The sequence below is a fragment of the Alnus glutinosa genome, chromosome 10 (genome assembly GCF_958979055.1).
Source record: "Alnus glutinosa chromosome 10, dhAlnGlut1.1, whole genome shotgun sequence".
Taxonomy (NCBI): Eukaryota; Viridiplantae; Streptophyta; class Magnoliopsida; order Fagales; family Betulaceae; genus Alnus; species Alnus glutinosa.
Window position 1 is genome coordinate 8540951 of NC_084895.1, and position 23584 is coordinate 8564534.

General features: G+C 38.2%; 1 protein-coding gene across 2 annotated transcripts in view; it reads left to right on the forward strand.

Moving 5' to 3' along the window:
• The first annotated feature begins 1820 nt into the window (after positions 1-1820).
• The window catches only part of LOC133879728 (uncharacterized), a 28407-nt gene continuing 6643 nt past the window's right edge, over positions 1821-23584 (forward strand). Inside the window, exons 1-10 of one of the 2 annotated variants that reach the window (XM_062318442.1) lie at positions 1821-2246; positions 5059-5168; positions 10844-10906; positions 11007-11193; positions 11418-11522; positions 11693-11823; positions 11932-12487; positions 13304-13369; positions 13571-13657; positions 14406-14704. In XM_062318442.1, the coding sequence (XP_062174426.1) occupies positions 1986-2246; positions 5059-5168; positions 10844-10906; positions 11007-11193; positions 11418-11522; positions 11693-11823; positions 11932-12487; positions 13304-13369; positions 13571-13657; positions 14406-14704 (1865 nt within the window). In that variant the 5' untranslated portion in view covers positions 1821-1985. The remainder of the gene's footprint in view (positions 2247-5058; positions 5169-10843; positions 10907-11006; positions 11194-11417; positions 11523-11692; positions 11824-11931; positions 12488-13303; positions 13370-13570; positions 13658-14405; positions 14705-23584) is intronic. The other variant, XM_062318444.1, reaches the window with a different exon arrangement.

The window sequence follows — 23584 nt, forward strand, 5'->3', positions numbered from 1 at the left end:
TCGTGGGGTGCGACTGGCGCCATAGGTTTTGGCTTGTGGGTTGTGCCAGCCATGCGATGATGAAGAGGCTGAAGTCTGAAGATGTGAAGACTGAAGAACGGCTAGGGTTAGGACTTGTAACTTAGGTTTTTTTTTTTAATATGCAGGGCAGGGGGGGATCCGAGAATTTTCAAGGGCTCCCCCTCAACCTGCCCCTCACCGTGCGGGGGGCCCAATTCAAGGCCTGTGGCCCGCACCATGGGTGCGGTTTTCATGTTAGAGGGGGCGAGGCGAGGTGGGTATTGCAGGGATTTACTCACTCCTAATGCCAAATGCCTGCATCTGCTTCCAAGGTCATCTCGAAACCAACATGTAAAGGTGGCCCAATTATAAAACAACACATATTTCATAGGTGGAAAAGATAAAATCGTAAGTCAACTACTTAATGAATAATAATACACATGATGCACATGTTATCATGGGATGAACTTAGTTTATGATGTAAATCAAATGCAGCAATGTATGTTTATAGTTCCTCATTTGACAAAATGATCATGGATGCAATATAAATATAATATATGCTGAAATAAAAGAGTCATGTCATAGTTCAATTCCATATGGTCTACCCATGATATTAACTCCTTTCCAACATGGTTGAAGTTATCCCGAGGGACTTGTAATATAACATCGGTGTTCTGAATATGTACGCATATTGTCTATCACTAGCAGCCTGACCGAGTTCGACCTTGAGTTGTCCACATCACAAGTGAAGTCCATAACTGTGACCCCCCATTCAAGCATGGTGCCCCGGTCACAAAGCATCTATTGGATTCAAAGTTAAACATAACAAAAAAAAACCAAAATAGTATTAAGCCCATGATCATTTTTCTACACTAGAGAGTGTACCATGTCATACGATGCAATTTAGTCTTCACTGTATTTTGTCATTAATTTATAAACTCATAATTTCATTATTTTGTCATTAATTACTCATTTTCACAAAAATAGAGTTCATGGTAGTAAAAATATATTTTATGTGAGTTGTAAACATGCGTGTTGTGATAAATAAAATAATTATGCTATGCAGAAAAATAATAATAACCAGTATCCATGTGAGTTTTACTCACTTGTATCTTAAAGCTTCACCGTAAAGTCTTATTGAGGCTTTACAATCTTGAAATCTATGAAAAAACTTATCATTAATCTTAATCCCAAGCTAAACAAGTCTTAAATCCTAAATAAGCTCAAAATAGACATTTTGTCCGTTGGTCGAAGGTTTGGACAGAAGCTCAAATCCCAAATCCAAACCTAAAAGCTACAAAACCAGTTCTAAGTAAGTTCCGTGGTCTTAATATGATCCCTAACTAAGTCCTAAGTGTGACGACTAATTTTTTTTTTTTTTTTTTTTTGGTTTTTTAGAAAATTATTTTTTAGTTTTATTTATTGATATTTTTAACATATTTAATTTTTTTTCATTAAATAATGACACGTCACATTTTCATTGGGCCTAACGTAACAACTAACAGTTTCTGTCAAGTTAGTGGACAAAATATGACTTCAGTGAGTGATTTATCAATTTTGTTGACTAGAAGGATTTCTGATTTAATTTTTATACCACATGAAGCGATTTATAAGTTAGACCAATCATATGTACTAATTTTATATGTATATATATATTTTTATTTTTTATTTGGTCAAATGAATTTCATAAATAGCCTAGTATAGTCACTTATATAAATTATTTCGAATCCAAATAATTATTTGTTAAAAACAAAACGTTTTTAAGCCACCAGGCCGGCAGGCCCCAACAACAAAAGAGAAAAACGCACGGAATTGTGATGGGCTTGGGGGCATATGCTTTGCAAACAAACCAAGATTCGGGAGGGGGCAAAGGAAAAAACGAAAAAAAAAACCAAGATTTCCCCATCACTCTCAGTCGAACAATAGACGCCCCATTTCCTCTTTTTCTTTCTTCGATCCCCACAACATCCTCTGTACGGTCACGAATGGAGTCCTTACAGAGCCGAGTAGAGTCATGGATCAGAGACCAGCGGGCCAAGATCCCCAAGGTCTCGTGGGGGCCTCTGCAATGGCGGATGCGGTGGCCGTGGAACAACAACGACAGGGAGCAGAGGAAAAGGATCCAGGAAGAGTACGAGCGCCGGAAGAAGCAGCTCCATCAACTCTGCCGCGCACTCAAGGCCGAGTCCGTCTCGGACTTGCAGGACATTCTCTGCTGCATGGTCCTGTCCGAGTGTGTTTACAAGGTACGGGATTTTTGGGACGCTTTGAATTGCTTAAATTATTTCTTTATTTGTTTAGAAACTTCAGCAAAATAAAGGATATTGTTGATTTTGATTACACGGTAAGAGTCGGTTGGTGGGTTTATGAGAAGGGTGAAGGAATGGAAGGAAAGTGAAGATCTGGAGAAGATTGTCTTATTGTGTTGTTTCTTGAGCCAGAAGTATTGGTTTTTCTTTCGTTAGTTGTATGGTTTTTGAGAAATTTGAGTACAGGAAGGAGAAATGATCTTGGTATGAGCTTGTATTATGTGGGGTTTATTACATGCATGTAGGATTTTAGCCCTTGACCCTTGTAATGCAGGGGCAGTAATGATAAGCAGTTTTAGTTAAATTGCATGTGGCGCTTGTTGATAATTTTGAGTGCTCGACTAGTTGACAATCACTGGGCGTTAATATTTCTAAATTCGTTCAATTATTTGTATGTGAAAAACGTGACCATTATTTTGTATTCTTTTTATCATTCCAATATAAAAACAATGGCAATATGGTTGTGCACATTCGATGTAGTTTTGAGGCTTTAAGTGAAGGAGTTTAATAGTAGAGTTTAAAGGCTCTCCTTTGCCTTTTTAGCTCTTAGTTAGAATGACATTGTTTATCATTCGTGTTGGTTATCTTATTGTATAATTAGTAGAAAGAAAAGTGTGAACTGTTCTCTGAGAACAGTTTCCCATTTTTTATAAAAAGAAAAGATACAGTTTTCTTTTTAAGTAGGAGTTTTTTGTTTTCATCTTTTTTTTTCTTTTTTTTTTTTTTTTTTTTTTTTTTTTTTTAAAAGAAAATGTTAACTCAAAAGAGTACGCTTTTACTACAAGCCCCTTACAAAGTCCATGTGACACTTATCATATCATCCACTAAATAATTAAATGTGATTGTAGCTGACGTGGTAAGTGCCACATGGACTTGTAAGTTTACGTGACATTTACTACGTCAGTCACTAAAATTAAATTTGATTGTTGCTTATGTGGTAAGTGCTATGTGGACTACTACATCAGTTTGTGAGTAGATTGTAGTAAAAACTATAGTACTCAGAGCATTTTCCAACTCAAAATGACTGTTTTTTGAGAACACCAAGATGGTATTTCTTGAAACTGTTTTCTGTTTTTTAGTTTAGGTAAAGCAAAGCCACCTAGAATATCTTATTTGTGATTTTTTTTTTTAATCTGTTCTCTGAAAATAGTTTTTAGAAACTATTTTCTGAAAATACGACTTACAAACCCTAAATATTTTCACATTTAGAACTTAGTTCATGGCCGTTTCCCCATTTTCTTTATTAGTGAGATTTAGATTCAATGATGAGTAATATGGATGTTTAATGCAGCTTGCTTGACACTTGAGTGGAAGGGTTCTTACATTTCTAGTACTGCTCCCACTTTAGAACAACACTTTTACCTTTTGACTCAAAGGCTTTTAAGGCTTGCAGTTCTGTCTTGATTTCATGATGATAGGCCTGGACCTAGCTTGAAATGAATTCTACTTATTTAGAAAGTTAATTTGCCTGAGATATCTGTAGCATTCAGTGATTTAAATATAAATAAGAGGCACTGTAATATTACTTTTGAGCATAAAAATGTCCAACAAGTGCTTTCAACGTATGAACCCCTTGATCTAACTCAACTCAACACACCTTTGCTATCTGCCCTAATTTAATCATCCCCTCTTCTGTACTCTCTTGCTTGCAGCCCCTTCTCTCTCTTAGCACTTCGTTTGTGTTTTATTTTTTCTCTTTTTGCCTCTAAAAAGAAGAAGAAGAAGAATAAAAAAAAACTTTTCTCCATTCTCTTGTAGTTCTTTCATGAAATTAAAGCTAGTTAGATAACGCCTATTTAATTGAAGGATTTTTACTTTGGGCATCTTAGTGTTTAAATTGAGATAAAGTTTCTTGAAACTACAAACAAAGAGAAGGAGAGGAAGAAAAGGATTGCTTCACGCAAATCTCATGAGCATAATTGCTCCAAATTTCTCATAAAACATGTCCTCTACTGAATTGGAAGTGTTACATTGGCATTTATGGAAGACTAAACCTTGCCCTAATATGTCTTGAATGTAGCAAGTTTTAATAATAAGCCCAAACTAAATAACTAATAGAATCCCAAAAATATGGACAAACCCAAAAACAATACTTAATGGACCAAATTACAATCCATGTCTAGAATGTGAAAATTGTAGAAATACCCTTGACTCCTAAATTAAATAAAACTATATCCTTGCTACCTGGATCACCACACCAAGCATGACGGCATGGCATTCCAAGAAACAGTACTTATTTTGCTAAGTCCACACAACACTACATAGTTGTCTCTTGGAATAGCCTCTCCAACCCGCAAGTAACCACTACCAACTTAAGCGTAATTGCAGAAGCTCCAAACAAAGAACTCGGAATGACTATAATTCCCTGGGTACAATGTAGAAGGTGATTGTCTGCTGTCTCCCCAATTTCTTTGCACATAATCGCCATCCAATTATAATTATCTTGTGTTTTTTGAGGTTACCAGCAAATCACTATAACATTGTTTCCCCTCAAGCCCTATTGTTGTTCTGATCAGAAGGTGGCTTTAGATAAAGATAGAGATGTCTGTCAGTGTCATACATGTGTCTCCATTGTCTATACTGTTGATTTTGACAGTCTAAAAAGTTGGAATGCAATAAAAACATGAAATGATGTTGACCCATATAATACGACTTTGTTTTTGTTGGTGGAATAGTTCTTAATTGAAATTGTTTTGGCACTGAGCTGAATTTGTTTTGAGTTATGGTATCTATTCTTCCATATATGAAGAGACCTGCTGCTGAGTTGGTTCGAGCTGTAAATAAATTTAAGGCTGACTTTGGAGGGCATGTTGTTTCTTTGGAACGTGTGCAACCTTCTTCAGATCATGTTCTTCACAGGTGTGTTTTGTTCTATTTCTCTTGAATACTTTTTTTAAAATGATTTTTCTTCTGCCAGTCTATTGGTACACCTTTCTTTATTAAATACATTTTTTTTAGTAAGTAATCGACATATATCATTAAAAGTGTTAGGCGCTCCTAAGTACATATGGAGTATACAAAAGGAAACACCTAACTAGAAAGAGCAAAAAGAGCAAGGACATCATTATAACTAATCGTCAAAGGAGGCATATAACCAGCTGTCCACAGGTAGAAAGTTTAGAAGAATAAGGACTTAATCTCCAATGGTCTCTCCTGGTCCTCAAAACTTCTGTCATGTTATTTTCCTCCATAAACACCATAAAAGGCATGTAGGCACCATCTTCCACACAGTGGCACTTTGCGGACTACCGAAAGTCTACTAACAAGCATACAGATCAACTATACTTCTAGACATAACCCAAGACAATCCAAAATTACTAAAAAAGGCAATCCAAATGGCATAAGCCACGTCACAATGAAGAAGATGGTCTATGAACTCCCAATTCTTCTCACACATGTAGCATCTATCCATCACAATGACGTGCCACTTCCTGAGGTTATCTACGATAAGGATCTTACCTAGAGCCCTCGACCAATCGAAGGATGAACAATGATAAATTGGATAGATTTAGGTAGGATAATTTGAGGTATTCTGGGCCTCCTATTGTTAGGATTATTCGAGGAACCCTAAAAAACTCCCAAGCAACTATAAGAGTTGTCTAATAATTTTTTTCTTCATACTAAATAAGGGCGTCTCTAATCTTCTCATACATTTCCTTAGCAAATGGTGAGGTGGAATGATTTGTCATTACTCCACACCATGGCACCTTTTCTGCTTTGCAAAGCTCAAGTAAATTAAGTTTCATATCTTGTACCCACACCATTATATAATTGTGAAACAAATTCCTTGCGTCTACACCACCCTACACTGGACTGATGTTCCATGATTCAAGATCTCTTTCAAAATCAGTAGTTGCTATTAATAGTTCAGTTACATGCGATTGTGGGCTAGATGGAGGCCATACAAAAAGGAAACCTCTAAGCTTGTTGCACAACTCAGTGTTGAAAACAGCAGCTGCAATGTTTGACAGGTCGATTGAGCTGGGGAATATATGCTGGTTGTGGATCTTGATGTCTGCCTAAATTTCATTGCTTATGTTGATACACAGATTCTTCATCTTTACGTATGTTGTGGAGATGGTAATGGATTCCATAAGGAAACCTTCAGAGTTGCTCGACACAAACTCATCAGTCTCTGCCATGTGCTTCCGACATCTCTTTTTTGTTGCTGTCGTACGGAGGCAGAACATTAGACAGGGGAGCCTTCCATGTCTAATGTTCTGCCTCCGTACGATAGCAGCAAAAAAGAGATGTCGGAAGCACATGGTAGAGACTGATGAGTTTGTGTCGAGCAACTCTGAAGGTGGCTCCCATGTCTAATGTTCTGCCTTTGTACGACAGCAGCAAAAAAGAGATGGTTGGAAGCACATGGCAGAGACTGATGAGTTTGTGTCGGGCAACTCTGAAGGTTTCCTTATGGACTCCATTACCATCTCCACGGCATACGTAAAGATGAAGAATCTGTGTGTCAACATAAGCAATGAAATTCAGGTAGACATCAAGATCCACAACCAGCATATACTTCCCAGCTCAATCGACCTGTCAAACATTGCGGCTGCTGTTTACAACACTGAGTTGTGGAACAGGCTTAGAGGTTTCCTTTCTGTATGGCCTCCATCTAGCCCATAGTCGCATGTAACTGAACTATTAATAGCAACTGCTGATTTTGAAAGAGATCTTGAATCATGGAACATCAGTCCAGTGCAGGGTGGTGTAGACGCAAGGAATTTGTTTCACAATTATATAATGGTGTATGGAAGCATATTAGGAGGGGGTGGGAGGAATTTCGTAATTTTGTTCGGTTTGAACTGGGGAATGGATCAAATATTAGCTTTTGGCAAGATTGGTGGTGTGGGGATAGATCCTTGGAGCAATGCTTTCCAGCTCTTTTTAATATAGCAAGGAATAAAGACGCGACGGTAGAAGATAATTTGGTGGTTCATAATGGTGCTATTTAGTGGAATGTTCTATTCACGCGACATATTTAGGATTGGGAGTTGGATATGATCATTTCTTTCTTCGATCGTCTATTCTCCAGTTCGGCTCGACATGGGGAGGGTGACAGGTTAGTGTGGAATCCCTCTAGAAAAGGTCTATTTGAGGTGAGATCCTTCTACAAAGAGCTTATTAGGAAAGGTGGCCCTGTTGTCCCGTGTTTTCCTTGGAAGAATATTTGGCGTGTTAAGGCTCCAACTAGGGTGGCCTTCTTCGTTTGGTCAGCTGCTTTGGGCAAAATTTTGACGCATGATAACTTGTGTAAGAGGAAGGTGATAGTAATTGAGTGGTGTTGTTTATGTAAGAAGAGTGAGGAGTCTATTGATCACTTGTTGCTTCACTGCGAGGTAGCCAAGGCTCTTTGGAGCTTTGTCCTTACTTTATTTGGGGTCGAGTGGGTTATGCCACGTACGGTGTTGGAGTTGCTGAATAGTTGGGGGGCGGCGCTTGGGGGTGGTCTTGCTATTGAGGCTTAGCGGTTAGCTCCTTTATGCTTGCTGTGGTGTATCTGGAGGGAGCGGAATGCTAGGCTGTTTGAAGATGTAGAGACATCCATGGTGGAGCTTCGGAAGCGGTTGCTCAATACTTTATATTTTTGGATAGCGCCCCATCATAGTTTGAGTTCTTTTACTTATGTAAAATTTTTAAATTTATTCTCTGTTCGTCCCTGTTAGGGGTTCTCTTGTATACTTCCCGTGTATAAGGGTTGCGCCCCTCTGCGCTTTTTATATAATTGCAATTACTTATCAAAAAAAATTATATAATGGTGTGGGTACAAGATGTGCAACTTAATTTACTTGAGCTTTGCAAAGCAGAAAAGGTGCCATGGTGTGGAGTAATGACAAATCATTCCACCTCACCATTTGCTGAGGAAATGTATGAGAAGATTAGAGACGCCCTTATTCAGTATGAGGAAGAAAATTATTAGGCAACTCTTATAGTTGCTTGGGAGTTTTTTAGGGTTCCTCGAATAATTCTAATAATAGGAGGCCCAAGATACCTCAAATTATCCTACCTAAATCTATCCAATTTATCATTGTTCATCCTTCGTTATGGAGGCCTGTAACAGACCCACCATAGCTCAATCACTTTTTCGTCTCACTCTAGCTGAATACAACACCTGAAAGAATGGGGCAAAGACGTCCACCTCCCAATTATGAGTCGCTCTAGCAAAGTTCACGTTTCACTGATTGGAACCACCAAGAGAGCCGAGGCCTTAGCTGCTACTACAATTTAGAAAACAAATTAGATCTACCAGATTCCCTGAGGAAAAAATGGGAACATATACAATAACCCAATCCAAAAGCAATCTCAGAAATGAGGATTTAAGGAAAAGCACATTGGTCTCTCACTATCCTCAAAGAGTCAACAATTCATTTCTTTCCAAATGCTCCACACTAAAATAGTTGGAATAACTTTTCAAATAGTCTCTTTCCAGTTTTATATATCTTGCTCGGTATATAAAACTAGACAATGTGAGCTGATCTCTACTTGGAGTTAGCTATAGTGTGAAGACTTTAGTGCACTTATCACCCTCCCAACACCATAGATTTCTGCCTCCAACTCATCTCTTCCATGAGAACAGATCTCTCTAACTCACTAACAACTTATGTCTTCAATTTCTTCTTAACGCCTAAGTTCCTTTCTTCTTCAAGGACATTAAAAACACGTAACTCTTCTAGAAGGATCTTCTTCTTCCTTTCTACATTGCTAAACACCTCCTTGTTCCATCTCTTCAAATCAGTTTTCAAAGCCTTGAACTTGCTAACTAAAACGAAGCTTGACGCACCTAGGAAATGATAAGAATCCATCACAGTTTCACCTTGTCCACAAAACCTTCAGCCTTTTGCCACATGTTTTCAAATTTGAAAGACCCCCTCTTAGAGCATCACCACAGTCAAGGAGGATTGGGAAGTGATCCGAACAAAGTCGAGTGAGCCTCCTCTAGGAAACACCAAGAAACAAGCTTCTCACGCTGGAGAGACAAGGAATCTATCAATTCTGGAACAAGCGGTAGGATCCCAATTATTCGACCAAGTAAAAGTACCACCAATAAGAGGTAGGTCCATCAGACCTTGATAAAAAATGAAGTCAGAGAACTCCATCATTGCAAGAAAAAAGGGCCTCAGCCGACCTTTCACTAGGGAAACAGGTAACATTAAAATCACTCTCAATACAACAAGGCAAGTTCCACCAGCTAAGCGAACCAGCCAACTCATTCCAAATAAGCCTTCTATCCCTATCAGAATTAGGGCCATAGACACCTGTAAAAGCCCATGTGGAATGATCTTCAACGCTTTTGAAGGTTATAGCCTAGGTGAATTCCATGACACACTCATTTATCTTCTCTACCACGCTCTTGTCCCATAATCAAAATACCACATGAAGCCTCGCTAGAATCCAAGCAACACGAGTCCACATGATGACACCCCCATAAACTGTGCACAATGCTACGGGTCATGACTTCATGCTTAGTTTCTTGAAAACAAATAATATCCACCTTTTAATCTATGAGCAAATTCCTAATCCTTAGACATTTCTTCCCCTCATTCAAGCCTCTCATGTTCTGGGAGAGTAACCTAGGCTTCATAAAAATACTGGAAGGCCCCTATTCTTTCCTTTTCCAGGGCTTGAACACTCACCTTTAGCATCATAGTTGATGGAGCACTCCAAATTTCTTAGATCCCTATTGCCTTTCATACCAAGTTTAGAGAGAGCAGCTGATTCTTCCTGACGATGTTGTTATTCAATAAGTGTCAAAAGGGCCATAAACAGCTCCTCATGACCCACACATGAGATCCCCACGATATGTGTGTTGTAATATCTTTTAGTTTCCCATCTGTGGGCCTATCTTTGAGTTACAGAATTAGCTACTACCCTCTGAAAGTATTACTTTTTAGTAAATTACCTCTCCATTTCCTTTTCGTCCCTCTTTTGAATGGCGATTATTTAAGTCATATAGAATAACTGTGGATAAGCAAGTTTTTAGGAAAAAAGAGGTTACACACACACACACACACAGAGTATTACGTTGTTTTGAGTTTGTATTAAGCAATCTCTATAAGCATAAATCAATCCACTCTTATTGTATGATATTTCAAGTTGTGCGTCATGCTTCTGTATTGTCCTGTGTACCATAACAAGCATCCATGCAGCAGAGATCTTTTCCTGTTAAGAAATGTAAAATATGGAAGATTAAATATATTAGAGTTTTGATGGCTGATTTTTGTCTACAAATGCTTTAAGTGTATCGCACTCGATTTCCAATGGCGGCTGGTGCAAACAAAGATATGGAACTTTGGATATGTTGAAATTTCAAAATTTTACAATTATATTAGTTGACTGTAGGTGTGGTAGTAGTGACATTATAGATGTCCAGGAAAGTTGCTCTAGTTTCCTATGAAGTAGTAAAGTTATATGTCTACCTATGTATTGTTTCTTTGTTTTTCTTCAAGGTGTTTTGTTTATTTTCATTTTGAATAAGGAATTTGTAATTTTTTGTTCTATCATAGAGCTTAATTGCATGTTGTTTGTTGCAGGTATTTGTTGGCAGAAGCAGGTGACACTTTATTTGCTTCCTTCATTGGAACAAAGCAGTATAAGTAAGGATGATTGAATGTATTGATCAGCTGCCTTAGTCTGTATTATTTTTATGATTTTTTTATTTTTTTTATTTTTTCATTTTCTTTTGTAAAAATCAAGGGATGTCATGGCTGATGCAAATATACTGCAAGGTGCTATATTTCATGAGGATGCCATGGAAGATGCTGAGGAAATTGAAACTGTTAAATCTGAACAACATGAAAGTCGAAAGGGAAATTTGGTGTGGAATCCCCTTGAATCAAAATCTAAGCAATTAAAAGATAAATCTAAACCTGCTGCCCATCGGGTAAGATAGCAGTTATTGTTTTCATGGTCATTTGATCATGTTTCATTAGCATATGTCAAATATCTTAGCTCTTATTTCTGTTTTCCCCCACTTTGCTATGCAGCTCTTATCCTCTATATGCCAATGTGTTGGTTTCCTTGTTCCTCCATCCTACACATGCTTAATGTAGTATTCTTGTCTGTGTAGTGTCTTTCTGATTTTTTTTTCTTTCCAATTTTCTTTAGGGTTTTTTGGCTCGTGCTAAAGGGATACCTGCTTTGGAGTTATACAGGCTTGCTCAGAAGAAGAAGCGAAAGCTTGTATTGTGTGGACATTCACTTGGTGGAGCAGTGAGTCTGATTAGCTTGTTTTGCTTCAGTTTCAGCCAGTTCTCTGCATATGATTAATTGACATAATATACTTGGGCTGCGACCCTATGGCCTTTTCAATAAACTAATTTACATATCAAAGAAAATTATTCATAATATACCTGTCATCTACCCCTTTTGTGTCTTTGTAGGTAGCAGCATTAGCTACTCTTGCCATTTTGAGGGTCATAGCTGCTTCATCATCATCTAAGGAAAGTGAACAGGTTTTAGTTAAATGTATAACATTCTCCCAGCCCCCAGTTGGAAATGCTGCTTTAAGAAAGTAGGTTTCTGATAATCTTCTTAGTAACTATGTAATTTCTGAATAATGGGGGTTCGAGTTGGTTAAGAAAATAAATCCATGTTTTGATTTTATTGTATTTTCTTTCAGTTATGTTAATCGTAAAGGTTGGCAGCATTATTTCAAGAGTTACTGCATTCCAGAAGATCTGGTGCCTCGCATCCTTTCTCCAGCATACTTTCATCATTATAATGCACAGGCTCTCTCAATGCCTGCTGAAGCTGAATCTACTAATTTATCAAAGTTAAAACGTGAGGAGGGGATAGAGAACGATGGGGAGCAGTTGGTTTTGGGGTTGGGTCCTGTACAGAGTTCATTTTGGAGACTTTCAAAGCTTGTTCCTTTGGAGAGTGTAAAGAGACAGTTCAAGAAATATACAGGAAAACGAGTTGACTCTGTAGAAACGTCTTCATTAGCTAATTCTGTTGCAACAACTTTGGCTGAAGATGAAGTAGTTGAACCACAGTCTCTCGAAATCCAAGAGGGTTCAGATGGCATTTCCCTTAAGCCGTTTCCTGACACTAATAAAGGGCCCCTGGATGTAGCAACAAGTGGAAAGGTAGAAGAACAAGGCAGCATTAAAGGTGGAGATAGTAGGACCTGGCGCAGAGTGCCTTATTTACCTTCTTATGTACCATTTGGGCAGGTATATACAATGAACTCATGCTCATTTTATTGTTTTTTTCTCTTTTAATAGTTTGTCATCACTGAGTTACATGCATGAGCGATGGAAAAGTAGCTGATATTATTAATTTCTAATGTTGATGTTGTTGCTACTTGCTAGCAATCCATGTTTTGTTATTTCTTTGGTGGCTTGTCCTAGTTGTTTCATAGTCATTAGGTTGCCTTGTTGTAGTGTATTGATTCTCATTGGGGTCTCTGACCAGTCCTAAAGAGTGTATGCGGCATTATTGACTTGCTAACAATTTGGTGCCTAAGTCTTGTAACCCAAACCAGTCCAATGATGTCTTCCAGAGTAATTTATGTAAAGTAAATTCCAGTGCCAACCAATATTCTATACATTGTGGTATTAGAGAATGTGTGTATAGCCGCCTTTAAAGACAGTTAGAGGACGGTGGCGAAGCTTAAGGCCTTATTTTTCTATACCCTTTTCCAATGGATAGCTGCCTATGATTGTTCTCTTATTTCTAGTTTTCATGACTTTTTTGACATTTTATATTTTTTTGGTTAGGTGTTTCTCTTGTATACTTTCTGTGTACTTGGGTGTGCTCTTTGGTTTTTAAAGAAATCATTATTTATCAAAAAGAAAAAAGAAAGTGTCATTGTTTTCTCTGTCCAATATTAGAGGCATCATCACATGATGTTTGCCATATTAATTGTCTTTATTGAGGTTCCTGTTTTCACATACTTAACATGGTTCTGTTCTTTATATTATTAGTCTTTTTTGATTGGTCGGTTCTTTGTATTGGTGACTTCATTAGAAGCCTTTTATGTTTTACAGCTTTATCTCTTGGAGAATTCGTCAGTGGAACCACTATCAGGTGCAGAGTATTCAAAGTTGACATCGGTATGTGCTTCCTTTGTTTAGCCATCTTTTTATTAGTGTTTTTTTTTTTTGGGTTCTTTTTGGGGCAGCAAGATGTTTAGATATTTTTTATTTTTATTTTGACAGCTCTTCATAATCATGAGTGGTAGCTGGTAGTAGTATCTTCTGGGATATCTCATTTTGTTTGGGATATCTCATTTTGTTTACTTTCTTCTGGCAAAGACATTTTCAGGTCAGATCTGTCATTGCGGAATTAAGGGAACGCTTTCAATCACATTCCATGAAGTCATATCGGTCTCGATTTCAGAGGTGTGAATTATTGTAGATTCAAAAGTTTACCCATTACATTTGTCAATATCACAATTCAGTTATGCTTGTATATTGTTCCTTTGCCCCCAGATTGGTAGTCAATGGTTGCATTGTTGTCAGTTTCTTGTATGCACTTGAATTTTATCTATTATATTAACAAAACTAGCTCTGAACTGATGTTATTTATTTGCAATTGTCCCTCGAAATCCTTTTTTGTTAAGTCACCTTTTCACAATCAAATCATGATCCATGGGCACTGGTATTAGACCAAGGAATTTTCTTATATGGGTTAAAAAGTTTTTATTGAAATTATTGGTTGGTAATAGGACTTGTTGGTATGTTTTAAGCAAATGGAACAGTACAAAATCATAAATTAATTCTTTAATATCTCTTTTATTCTTTTCTTTTTCCCATGCAACTTCAATAAATTTGACAACTTAGATCCTCAAAGCGTGATTGTTTCTTGCGCTGTCTACTTGAAAAGATATTCTCAGATTTGGAATTATAGGATGACAATACCATCTCGTTAGAATGGCCATAACTTCATAACATCCGAATTACGCAGACTTGGACTCTTGTAGGTTGTCAAAAGGATATCACTAGAACTTTTTTTTTTTTTTTTTTGATAAGAGGATATCACTAGAACTTGAAGGTTGTAGCTAATGTTTTAGATGCATAACTTTGGATGGTCCCTTTTGACGTGATTAGCATGAAAATTCAGGAATTGTGGGCATCATACTTGATGCAGCTTTGTCTTTTGTGCAGAATCTTTGACCTGTGCATGAGTGATAGTCCTTCATCTTTCTTAGGAATCGAGCAACTGCCTCAGTTTCCACACCTACAACAGTGGCTTGGTCTTTCGGTTGCAGGCACTGTAGAGCTTGGGCATATTGTTGAGTCTCCTGTTATTCGCACGGCGACTTCAATTGCTCCTCTTGGATGGAATGGAGCACCTGGTGAGAAGAATGGAGAACCTTTGAAAGTTGATATCACTGGATTTGGGTTGCATCTCTGTACACTGGTTCACGCTCAAGTGAATGGTAACTGGTATTATTCAGTCATTGTCATAAAATCCTCCCCTAGCCCCCTCTTATGTTCTTTCTTTTTTGGTCTTTTGTAAATTAATTTTACCATCATTTTGTGTATCCTGTATGATCGGCAAGAGTGGTCTTACAAGGCTATGATTGCAATCTGGCATTTGCTGCTTTTATTGTTCTTGGAAAAAGGAGATAGTTTGTCATCGTTTTAAATCATTGTCATCCCCTTATCATAATTTATGATCAGTATCTTCAGATCACCTACACTCACCTTTGCAAACCTAATGTTTTTAGTACTTTTGGCTATTGTCATATGTTTTCACTTTTTAATACATGCTTCACAATATTATGTTTTGATTAAATTGCTTCTTTGCTACACCTGTTTGAGCTTTTGACCTGACTAAACTGCTCCACTTGTGTCCGGGTGCCTTTGGAGTGCTTTCAAAGGAATCCAAGTTTTGAGCCTTTTTGTGGTTGGAATTTGTTCACTGGTGATCATAATAAATTAAAGCGCAATAGCATCTACACCCCTTATACTTTGGCTGTTTTCTATGACATTCCCTTGGATTTTAATTTCTTTGTCACACCTCCTATAGTACCCAGCTATTCTATCTAACAATTCCCACTTCTGTCAGATTCACTCATGGGACTTGTGTCATGTATTGAGCACGTGAATTTTCTACAAAAGATACTTGTGGCTAAACAGGACTGAGACCTGCACAAACATTATGGCTGAGATCACAAACCTCTCTCTTTCTGCTTCCTAATCCACCCAAACAAGAACAGAAAACATCAATACTCCCTCATAGCTGCAAACCACCAAAGCCAACAATTTCGTCACACATCCACCATTTGCTGCACTCTTCCTCACTGATTGGAAACCCAAAGCCAAACCACCATCTTCATGACACCCATAACCTAACCCAGCTCTACCACCAACCGAACATTGAAACCCCCTCGCACCTACTTGTCCATGGCGCCCTACTAGTAAAAAGATCTACTCCCACTATGAGAACCCACTGTTAAGAACCTTGACCAAATACCCAAACCACCCCATTTGTGTCTTTGAAAGCCCCAAACATCCAAATCGGCCCAACTTCCGACCATCACCGAAACCCAAAAGTCCACTGTCCACACACACTCTTCATAATCGGCATTAACCCCAACATAAAAAATGGTGGAAACTTTAAAGAAATTTTGAAAAAAGTGATTAGCATTTGGTTGGATGTGGATTTTGTCAGTTTGAAGATTGGGTTGGTCTGGGAGTAGTAGCATTTCTTAAATTGTACATATTGGATCCAGATGATGTCACTTCTGTTGTCTTGCACCATGTAGACGTATTTTGGTGGGATGCCCATGCCGATTCACATGAGTACTCGCCAGTGCCTTGTGTGAGTCTAGAAATGATAAAGCTACAGAGTCCATTGCCCACACCGTGCATGTGACTCCGATTCCTAGCAATGGTGAGGAAAGTCAGGGTCTTGACTATAAGAGGATTGCATCGAAGCTTGAGGTTGAAGAGCCGCTTCAGGATTTTGCTGATCTATGTTTGGGATTTGATTTGAAGTGTTTTGTTGATGTTCTTTTTGTCCTTGTGGGGGGATCATGGAGGAGACGAAGAGAAGAGGGAGAGGTTTGTCTTCAACATGGTCTTTTGCTGGTCACCTGCTTGCACGTGTCGTGAGTTATAAATCTGGTATAATTGCTGGGTTAGAGTAGTTAGGTCTCACAAGGAAAGTGATTGGAAAACTTGAATACCGAGGGGATTTCAAAAAATGAAAAAAAGGCCAACAGCATAGGGGTGCAGTTGCACCACCTTACCCTGAATCAGGTTGCAAATTGTTTTAAAAAAGAAGTTGCAAAACATTTTTTATTCCAGTGACTATACACGTTATAAATTTTCAATTTCTAGAGAAAAAACGATATGCTTTTTACTGTTATAAACATTTGCTCTGATTGTTAATATGTTTTCGGGTGTATTTTTATTTTTTATTTTTTATTTTTCGGTTTGAAAAAGTGTTCTGATGTAATATAAAAGTGAACTGTTTGTGTTTTTATGAGTTTTGTGTTTTGGGTTTGTGAATATTTTTGTTTTGAGAACAAAAGACAAAGAACACAAATTTTAACAAACAGAGCTGATATCAATTGTTCAACTTAATTCAACTAAGTGAAGTCTTCCCAACTGATTAGGGTTGGCTTTGTGAACCTTCTCAACTAATCAGGTTGGCTACATCTATCTTTTTTATTTTCCCAGGAATCTGGTGGCCCCAATTGGTTGAGAGAAGGGTTTTATTTAGTTGATCCCAATCAGTTTGTATTACTCCCAACAGCTAGTTGCTAAGCCCATAGCAAAGCCGAGGCACTAGGTTAGCCATAGATGGATCATACTCTATATTACTGTTCAATTATTATTTTTTTCCAATTTTATTTACACCAATAAATTCCTTTTAATTTTGTTAACCTGGGGGCTTGAGAGTAGTTTCTTCAATGCGATTATGCTCAGGAAGGTACAAAAGCCACAAGTCATTTGACATAGATTGTGGTGTTATAGAGAGACTAATAAATATCCCATTCTGAGAAATGGTGCCTTCTTTTTCACAATAGCTGTATTGGAATGGCCATATGAGTTTTTTTTTTTTTTGATAAGTAAGAATTCATTAAAAAGCGCAGAGGGGCGCAACCCTAGTACACAGGAAGTATACAAAAGTGTCCCTAAATAGAGGAAAGGAAAGAACAAGAAAGTAAAAAGTCAGCGAACAACAAACTACTCGGGCTATGCGCCGCCACCCAAAGATATAACATATTAAGCACCTTTCTACAAAGAGCCTCAACTGAAACCTCCACATCCTCAAAAAGCCTAGAATTTCTCTCACACCACAAGCCCCACAAAACACATAAAGGAACCTGCTTCCAAATACGGAAAACAGGATCACAACCCAGCAAAGTGCCCCAACCACTCAATAAATCCACGACACTACTAGGCATAACCCACTCCACCCCAAACAAGCTATAAAAAAAACTCCAAACAACCCGCGCCACATCACAATGAAGAAGAAGGTGATCAACGGACTCCCCATGCTTTTACACAACACACCACTCTACCACCACAATACCACACCTACGTAAATTGTCATGAGTTAGGATCTTTCCTAAAGCTGCTGTCCAAACAAAGAACGCCACCCGCTTCGGAGCTTTAACACACCATATGCCCTTCCAAGGAAAAGAGGCCGCCTCGTGACAAACTAAAGCTTTGTAGAAAGTCTTCACTTCAAAAATCCTCCTCTTGGAAAGATTCCACACCACCTTATCAACCTTCCCATGCCGAACCCGAGTAGAGTATAAATGATCAAAGAAAGACATCACCATCTCCACCTCCCAATCCTGAGCATAGCGCGTAAAGAGAACATTCCAATGAACCACGCCTCCTACCACAGACAAATTTTCCACCACCCAAGCATCAGGAGAACGCGCAATAGAGTACAGAGTTGGAAAACAGAGCTTGAGAGGCTTGTCCCCACACCAAAGATCATGCCAAAAACGAATGTGAGACCCATCTCCAACCTCAAAACGCAAGAACTTGGCAACACTATCCCACCCCCTTCGAATAAACTCCAAACACTGACACCATAAGGCCCCGTAACCGGTAAAGAGCACCAACCTCCCCTCACACTCCCATACTTCACCTCAATCACAGATCTCCACAAAGCTTCGCGTTCCTGAGAGAACCTCCAAAACCACTTCCCCAATAAGGCTTGATTAAAATTAATAACATTACGAATACCCAGACCACCAGCCTTAATTGGAGTACAGACTCGATGCCAATTGACTAAATGAAATTTAGTCTCGTCACCCAAACCACTCCACAGAAACTCCCTTTATAGCCGCTCCAGTTTCTTAGCTACACTCACAGAACAGGGAACAGAGATAAATAATAAGTATGAATGCTAGAAAGAGTACTGTGAATCAAAGTCACCCTACCACCCTTGGACAAATATAGTTTCTTCCAACTAGCCAACCTTCGTTCCACCTTCTCAATAACCCCATATGAGTTTATAAAATGGTATCATCTATATTCATGCTTAGGTGTTGAAGTACTTGTGCTTGTTTGCAATGCATCATATGGTTTGTAGTTATGTTATCTGCCTATACGAGTATTACGAGTCCAATGTACTCTGTTAAAATCCTTTTATTGAGATTCCTTTTAGATTGGGCTATAATCTATGTGCTTAATTTCTCCACTTTGAATCTCTTAGATCTTGTAAACTTTTTAGATTCAGACACCTTTAGGGTGATAGTTTCTTTTGTATACTTTTCGTGTACGAGGGGTTTGCCTTTTCCTTTCATAAATTATTATTATTATTGAGGAGGTGTGGTTTTGGGGGGAAGTGGTGATCTTGGATAGCTCATTGTATCTCCTCTGTGCATTTCTCGGTTTTGGTGAACGACACTTCCACCGGTTTTCTTAGTAACTCCCATGGCTTAAGACAAGGAGACCTGTGTCTCCTCTGCTATTTGTCATTGTGATGAAGGCTTTAAGAAGGATAATTTCTGCTGCAGTGAGTGGGGGCTTGTAATCTGGCTTCTCTGTGGGGACAGGGAATGTTGGTGGGATTGATATCTTTCATCTTCTATTTGCAGATGATACTTTGATTTTTAGTGGGGCAAACCTCGGTGCTTGTTCTTATGTTTTGAAGCTGTCTTGAGCTTGAAGATTAAGTTGGCTAAGTCGGAATTGGTTCCTATCAGTAATGTTGATGAAGTGGATGGGTTGGCTAGTACTTTGGGCTGTGGGCTTTCCCCTTTGCCTTCGAAGTAGTATCTTGCCCTTCCATTTGGGGCTTCCTATAAGGCCAAGTATATTTGGGACGGTGTTATTAAAAAGATAGAGGGTTGATTGGCTGGTTGGAAAATGATGTATTTGTCTAGGGTGGTAGAGTTACCCTTGTTAAGAGCATACTTTCTAATTTACCTACGTACTTCATGCCTTTCTTTCCTCCTCCCTGCGGGTGTTGCAAACTGTATTGAGAAGTTTCAACATGATTTCTTATGGGGTGGGCTAGCAAAGAATTCAAATATCAACTGGTAAGCTTGTCCAAGGTTTGTTCTTTGATTTCTGAGGGAGGGTTGGGGGTTTGGAACTTGCTGATGTTCAATTATGCTCTCTTAGAAAAGTGACTATGGCGCTATGCGCATGAGAAAGAGGCTTGGTGGAGAGTTGTGGTGAATTCTAAATTTGGCAGTTCATGGGTTGGTGGGTGATTTCTAATGAGCCTCTTAGGGCAGGAGGTGGGGTTATGGAAGAATATTAGGAGGGGTTGGGGGAAGTTTTCAAGTTATACCAGATTTGAGGTAGAAGATGGCTCCAAGGTTAGTTTCTGGCATGATTGTGTTGTGGGGATAGGGCTCTTAAGGAAACATTTTTAAATTTATATGGTATTGCTTGCGCGAAGGATATTTTTGTTGCGGCTCACTTGGAGCTTTATAGTGGCCCCAATTAGTGGAACGTAAGCTTTGCTAAAGTAGCTCATTATTGAGAGGTGATTGTCTTTGCCTTGTTCTTCATGATGTTGTATTCAGTTAGAGTGAGACGGGAAGGTGAAGACAAGCTGATGCATGATAAAAAAAAAAAAAAAAAATGGATGTTTTAGTTTTATTTATGTAAGTATTTAATTTAATGTTTTATTTAATTTTGAATAGTCTGTTATTTTGTAGTTCAATAATGAGCTTGACCCAAAGTCGGTCAAATTAGGCTAGTGTTAGGGTTTAGTCAGTGAGTCTATTTAAGTAGGGGTGTAAACCCGGTACCAGTTTTCGGTTATTGGTTAATAATCGGGAACCGACTCCAGGGTCTCCGGTTACTAAATTTCAGTAACTGGAACCGGAACCGGGTACCCCTGTTAACCGGGAATTACCTGGTTACCTAGCTGAAACTGGTTGTCCAGACCAGTTACTTGAAAAAAAAAAAAATCTCATTGATTAGATATGGGCCAGGAATAGGCGAAAAAAAAAAAAAAGCCACTGGAACTCTCGAACTGCTCACCCAATCGGTTGAAATCGTCTTCGGCAGTTCATCGGTGAAAGATTTTTTCTTCGGCAGTTCATCCAGAATGCCCCGTTTTGGCTAAGGATAATGGCTTACAACTGTAACAGGTTGAAGAAGAAGAATGAAATGAAGATTGTAACAGGTTGAAAAAGAAGAATGAAATGAAGATCAAAAGAAGAGAGAGGAAGCATATGTATGTTGAGTTTGAAACTTTGAATAAAGGAAGGGTTATCACCGAAGCTCTGTAAAGTCGTGCGTGAAGGGATTGAAGTGACGTGTACAGTGTAAAGCTGAAGTGAAGAAGTATCTTGAGGCTTACCCATAAAACACTCTGTTTCAAGTGCATAAAATGCACCGTTTGTAATAGTTTTGTAATGAACTGTTTTGGGCTGGGTTTTAAACACGTGTAGCTTTAATTCTGTTGTGCTTAGTCTTTTGGGCTTAGTCTCTTGTGAAGACAGAAGGGGGCCAAAAGGGGTATACCATGGTAAAAGGGTAGGGGTTTTTTTTAAATTTTTTTTTTAATATATTAATACACTCGGAGCCGGTTACCTGGTTATAGCTGAGTGTTTAGAAAACTAATACTCGGCTCTGACTTCGGGTACTGGGTTATAAATAACCGGGTACCAAACCGGTTTCCCGGTTTTCTGGTTACCCGGATCTGGTTTCCTGGCCGGTTATAATTGGTCCAGATTTACACTCAGATATTTAAGTGTTCTTTTGTTCTCCAAGGGGCATAGATTAGAATTGATGAATAACCGGATTTTGTTTTTTGTGAGTTGTGATTACTCTTCTCTTGTGGTGAGACATCATTCCCTTGGTGTGATGCCAATTCTTTTGTTTGGGGAGACGCCAATCCTTTGTCTTTCAAGCTCTTGATTTGTTTGTGTGACAATTCTTTATGTTCTGCGTCATAAAAGTTGTTGGGTCCCCTCCAAAAGAGGTTTGTTTGATGTTAGATCCTTCTAAAGTGGAATGGTTTGGCGGACTAAGGCTCCTTTGAAGGCAACCTTTCTTGCTTGGTCGGCGGCCCTAGGAAAGATCCTTAGGACAATCTTAGGAAACAACATGCCATTGTGATCGATAGGTACTGTATGTATTAAAAGGAATGAGGAGTTCGTTGACTATGTTCCTTTTCATTGTGAGGTTGCTTGTGCCTTATGGAATGTTTTTTCAGTTGATTTGGCTGTCTTGGGTTATGCCTAGACGCGTAGTCAACTTGTATGCTTGTTGGTAGACTTTTGGCAAAACTCAGTGTCATGCCTTTGATTTTATTCTAGTAAAACTTCAATAAAGCTTATAGAAATTTCTAGGCTGTTACATCTTCGCCCTTATTAATATTCCGTCCTTGGAATTATTTAAGTATTATAAAGAATACTTTCTTATTGCATTAGCAAGCGAACACATAAAGAGATTTATTTGTGCAACCAAGACCTTGATTTCAAATTGATTTATATGACTGTATCTTATACTTTAGTATATCTATTCTGTAAATCCAAAAATCAAAGCTTAACCACTCATACCTTAACAATTTTAAATTTATTAAATCGACTAAGACCAAAAATAAAGACCAACAATCCACACCAGTCCATAAAAAAATCTTGTCAATGTTGAACCCTAAAATAAAATCCTTTAACAATTCTCATCCTCTGTAATTTAAAACAAGACCCAATAATTATGAAAAATACAAAGTCTATAGTATTAAAAATAATTATAATCCTCTCATCAAAATAATTATAATCTTTCTTCAATTAATGTCTATAGTATTAAAAATACGACAATGTTTCTTCTCTCGAAAGTAACCCTCACTTATCAAAAACAAAATCGAAGATTATAACCCTCAGTTATCCCAATAAATTATTTATCCAATTTTACCAAATATATACATACTAAAGAAACCAATTTCTTAAATCATAAATCCACCTTAACCAAAATTTGAGATTATTTGAGAGTAAACAAGTTTATCAATTCAGTTTTACTATAAACTCTCAAATTTGTTTAAAACCTTGAAATCTTTCATTAATTACAACTACCAACGACATTAATCTTGGATGTAAATGTTTCAACTCTAATCATTGTATCTCTGTATTTTTTCTAAATTATCCAGCTATTAGGATTTATGTACCTCAGTACTTATATGGGCCATGTAAACATCCACCAACTCTTATGACCATTTATTAATATTACTCTAGTGATCAACCTTAGATATATATATATATATATATATATATTTGAGCAGTCCACGAGCTTTTGGGGTGGGATTATGGAAGAATGTTAGAAAATGTTGGGAGACTTTTTCAAACTACACTAGATTCGAAGTGGGGGATGGGACTAGGATTAGCTTTTGGCACGATCTGTGGGTGGGGAATATGACTCAATGCAGCTTTTCCAGCTCTGTTTGGTATAACCATTGCAAAGGACGCCTCTGTTGCAAATAACCTTGAGTTTTTGGGTGCTTCCAACCAGTAGAACGTGAGCTTTGCTAGAGAAGCGCATGATTGGGAGGTAGATGTTTTTGCTTACTTATTCCAGATGTTGTATTTAGTTATAGTTAGAAGAGGTGGTGAAGACAAGCTTTGGTGGGTCCCTTCTAAAAAATGCCTTTTCAAGGTCAAGTCTTTTTTCAACTCCTTGACTCGTCCTATAGGTACTCGCTTTCCTTGGAAGTGTGTGTGGCAGACTCAAGCCCCCTTAAGGGTGGCCTTCTTTTCGTGGTCGGCGGCTCTTAGAAAGATCCTCACCTTGGACAATCTCAGGAAGCGCCATGTTATCGTGATAAGCAGATCCTGCATGTGCAAGAAGATGGAGGAGTCCGTGGACCATCTTCTTCTCCATTGCGATGTGGCT